Here is a 3666-nt window from a genome sequence, read left to right on the forward strand (position 1 = left end):
GTAAGAACTGAATTCCTTGCAATGGCTAGTTGCAACTCGGAAAAATGGAATCCGATAAATCTTTTTTTATGTAGAGTCATATATGTGTGGATCACATATCGATTTTTTATGGATCCAGTTTTTCCTTTGACTCTTGCTCGAGCCGGATGATGAAAAATTATCATGTCCGGTTCCCTCGGGGGATGGATCCATAAAAATTCACCTATCCCAATAACAAAGAAACCTGATTTAAATGATCCTGTATTAAGAGCTAAATTGGCTAAAGGGATGGGCCATAATTATTATGGCGAACCCGCATGGCCTAACGATCTTTTATATATTTTTCCAGTAGTTATTCTAGGTACTATTGCATGTACCGTAGGTCTAGCGGTTCTAGAACCGTCAATGATTGGTGAACCCGCGGATCCATTTGCAACTCCCTTGGAAATATTACCCGAATGGTATTTCTTTCCCGTATTTCAAATACTCCGTACAGTACCCAATAAGCTGTTGGGTGTTCTTTTAATGGTTTCAGTACCGGTGGGATTATTGACAGTACCTTTTTTGGAGAATGTTAATAAATTCCAAAACCCATTTCGTCGTCCAGTAGCTACAACCGTTTTTTTGATCGGCACCGCAGTAGCTCTTTGGTTAGGTATTGGAGCAACATTACCTATTGATAAATCTCTAACTTTAGGTCTTTTTTAAATAAATGGATTTAACCGTGAAATAAAATAAAAAAAAATACCATAAACGTATGTATCTAGGGAATAGTCGTTTCAGAGCGAATCTCCCCTAGATACATCTCTTAAATTTCATTATGGATACATTCCAAATATACGGATCGTGCTAAAGATTCAAAACCATTTTTTTTTAGTAAAAATGAACTAATTCCAATGGATTTAAAACTTTTTCTTAGGTAAATAAATTTCGAAATGTTTCTGTAAAATGTCCCATATTTTTTTTACATCTTCTATGCGAAAATGCTCAATTCTCATAAGATCTTCTTGACTATTACTCAAAAGGTCCAATAATGTATGTATATTGGACCTTTTAAGACAATTATAAGTCCTGGGAGGCAATTCTAATTGGTCAATAAAAATACATTTCAATGCATTTCCCTTTTTGTTTTTCCTTATATTAGCCAACCCATCATCAAAGGGAAAAAGGGGTAAAGTCACCCTGTTTTGATTGTCCTCTAAATGAGTGTCCCGTTCCTCCGCGTGTAAAAAAGGAATAAATAAATCAATCAAATTACGGGAAGCTTCGTGAAGTGCTTCTTTAGGGGTTAAACTCCCATTTGTCCATATTTCGAGGAAAAGTATCTCTTGTTTCTCGTTCCCATTCCCATAAGAATGAATACTATGATTCACATTTCGAACAGGCATGAATACAGCATCCATAGGGTAACTTCCATCTTGATAGTTAGATGGGGTTTTCATACGATATCCGCGATTCCTCTCGATTTTTAATTCAATACACAAATCAATTGGCTCTGTCAGGCTAGCTATATGTTGTGTAGTATCAACTATTTCCACGGAGGGTGGTGAGATGATATCTTGAGCAGTTACATATCTAGGACCCCTGACGCAAATAGATGCGTCGAGAGTTCCATACAGATTACTTCTCAATACAATTTCTTTTAAATTCATGAAAATTTCATGTACAGATTCTTCAATACCGGCTATCATAGAATATTCATGCGGTACCTTATCGGATTTTGCACGTGTGATACATGCTCCTTCTATTTCCCCAAGTAGAGCCCTTCGCATCGCGATACCTATCATATCTGCTTGACCCTTCATAAGCGGGAACAGCATGAAACGCGCATAATGAAGGCGCTTACTGTCTACTCTTGATTCAACACACTTCCACCGTAATGTTCGAGTGGATACTGCTACTTCTTCTCGAACCATACTAATATTATTTGATCAGATTTCTGAATCATTTATTTCTCTTGAAATTAAAAAAAAGGGGTTCAATTCTTTTTTTTATTTTTACACACGTCTTTTTTTAGGGGGTCTACATCCATTATGTGGCATAGGGGTTACGTCACGTACGAAACTTAATAGTATACCGCTTCTACGAATAGCTCGTAATGCTGCATCTCTTCCGAGACCAGGACCCTTTATCATGACTTCTGCTCGTTGCATACCCTGATCCACCACTGTACGAATAGCATTTCCTGCTGCGGTTTGAGCAGCAAATGGTGTCCCTCTTCTTGTGCCCTTGAATCCACAAGTGCCCGCGGAGGACCAAGAAACCACCCGACCTCGTACATCTGTAACAGTTACAATGGTATTGTTGAAACTCGCTTGAACATGAATAACTCCTTTTGGTATTCTACGTCCAGTCTTACGTGAACCAATACGTCCACTCCTACGTGAACCAATTCTTGGTATAGGTTTTGTCATATTTTATCATTCTCATAAATATGAGTCAGAGATATACGGATATATCCATTTCATGTCAAAACAGATCCTTTTTTTGTACATCAGGTCCTTTAGAGAATCCCCTTTTAAAAGGATTACCCCTTTACCCCTGTCTCTGTTTATGTCTCGGGTTGGAACAAATTACTATAATTCGTCCCCGCCTACGGATCAATCGACATTTTTCACAAATTTTCCGAACAGAAGCCCTTATTTTCATATTTGTCATTCCTTAACTTAAAACCGAATCCACTCCTTGGAAGAAAATAAGTCTCTTGAGAATTTTGAACCTCTAATTGTATCCGCACCCCATGAAAGGAATGTTTCAAGAGGCGCCTAATTGTTCGAATCTTTGTTGCGAAGTCTATAAATTATACGTCCCCTGGTTGAATCATAACGACTTACTTCGATTTTGACTCTATCTCCGGGTAATATCCGTATAAAACTACGTCGGATCCTCCCCGAAACATAACCTAGAATCAGATCCTCATTATCTAAACGAACCCGGAACATACCATTGGGAAGTGATTCAGTAATTAAACCCTCATGAATCAATTTTTGTTCTTTCATTCCCGGTAACCCCCTTGAAGTAGCAACTAATGGAGGAGAAGTGATATTAAACAACCTGCCTTTCCTTTCTTTTTCACAAATAGTAAGTTACGGGATATCAGCGGGATTACCATATATAACACAAAATTTCTCCTCCAATCCTTTTTAGTCGAGCCTCTCGATCCGTCATTATCCCTCGTGAAGTCGAAAGAATGACAATCCCCATTCCGCCCAAAACCCTAGGAATTCGTTGATAGTTGGAATATATTCGTAAACCAGGGCGGCTGATACGCTTAAAAATATTTCTATATGCTCCTTTCCTATTCCTTCTATGTCGCAGGGTTGAAACCAAGAAATGTTTATTGTCTTCTCGATGTTTCCTAACGTTTTCAATAAAACCTTCTCGTAGAAGTATTCTAACAATGTTTTCGGTGATATTAGTAGATGCTATTCGAACCGTTCCCTTTTTATTCATATCAGCATTCCTTATCGAAGTTATTATATCGGCAATAGTGTCCCTACCCATGATGAACTATAATTATTGGTGCCTCTTTGTTTTGATATAATCAACATGTTCTACTTTTTTTATGAAATATTATATTAAAGGTATATGCATAAGACATAATCTATACTAATTAATCTATTTCGGGTACCCTATAATCATGGATATTCCGATCCCGCTCTCATCTACTGGTATTTTTTTATAATA

The 3666-nt window shown here is 37.5% G+C and overlaps 1 protein-coding gene across 1 annotated transcript; it reads right to left on the reverse strand.

Moving 5' to 3' along the window:
• Positions 1-1160: 1160 nt before the first annotated feature.
• Positions 1161-2393, reverse strand: LOC137961447 (DNA-directed RNA polymerase subunit alpha-like; the record flags this gene model as incomplete). Its single annotated transcript, XM_068808390.1, has 2 exons — positions 2057-2393; positions 1161-1882 (listed from the first exon to the last, which is right to left on the reverse strand). Coding segments are annotated over exons 1-2 (1059 nt in total), but the record flags the coding sequence as incomplete, so codon positions are not given.
• Positions 2394-3666: the final 1273 nt, after the last annotated feature.

This window comes from Aristolochia californica, unplaced genomic scaffold (genome assembly GCF_029961685.1).
Source record: "Aristolochia californica isolate CCGP_79_NKW_82.1479 unplaced genomic scaffold, dmAriCali1.0.hap1 SCAF_349, whole genome shotgun sequence".
NCBI classification, from domain to species: domain Eukaryota; kingdom Viridiplantae; phylum Streptophyta; class Magnoliopsida; order Piperales; family Aristolochiaceae; genus Aristolochia; species Aristolochia californica.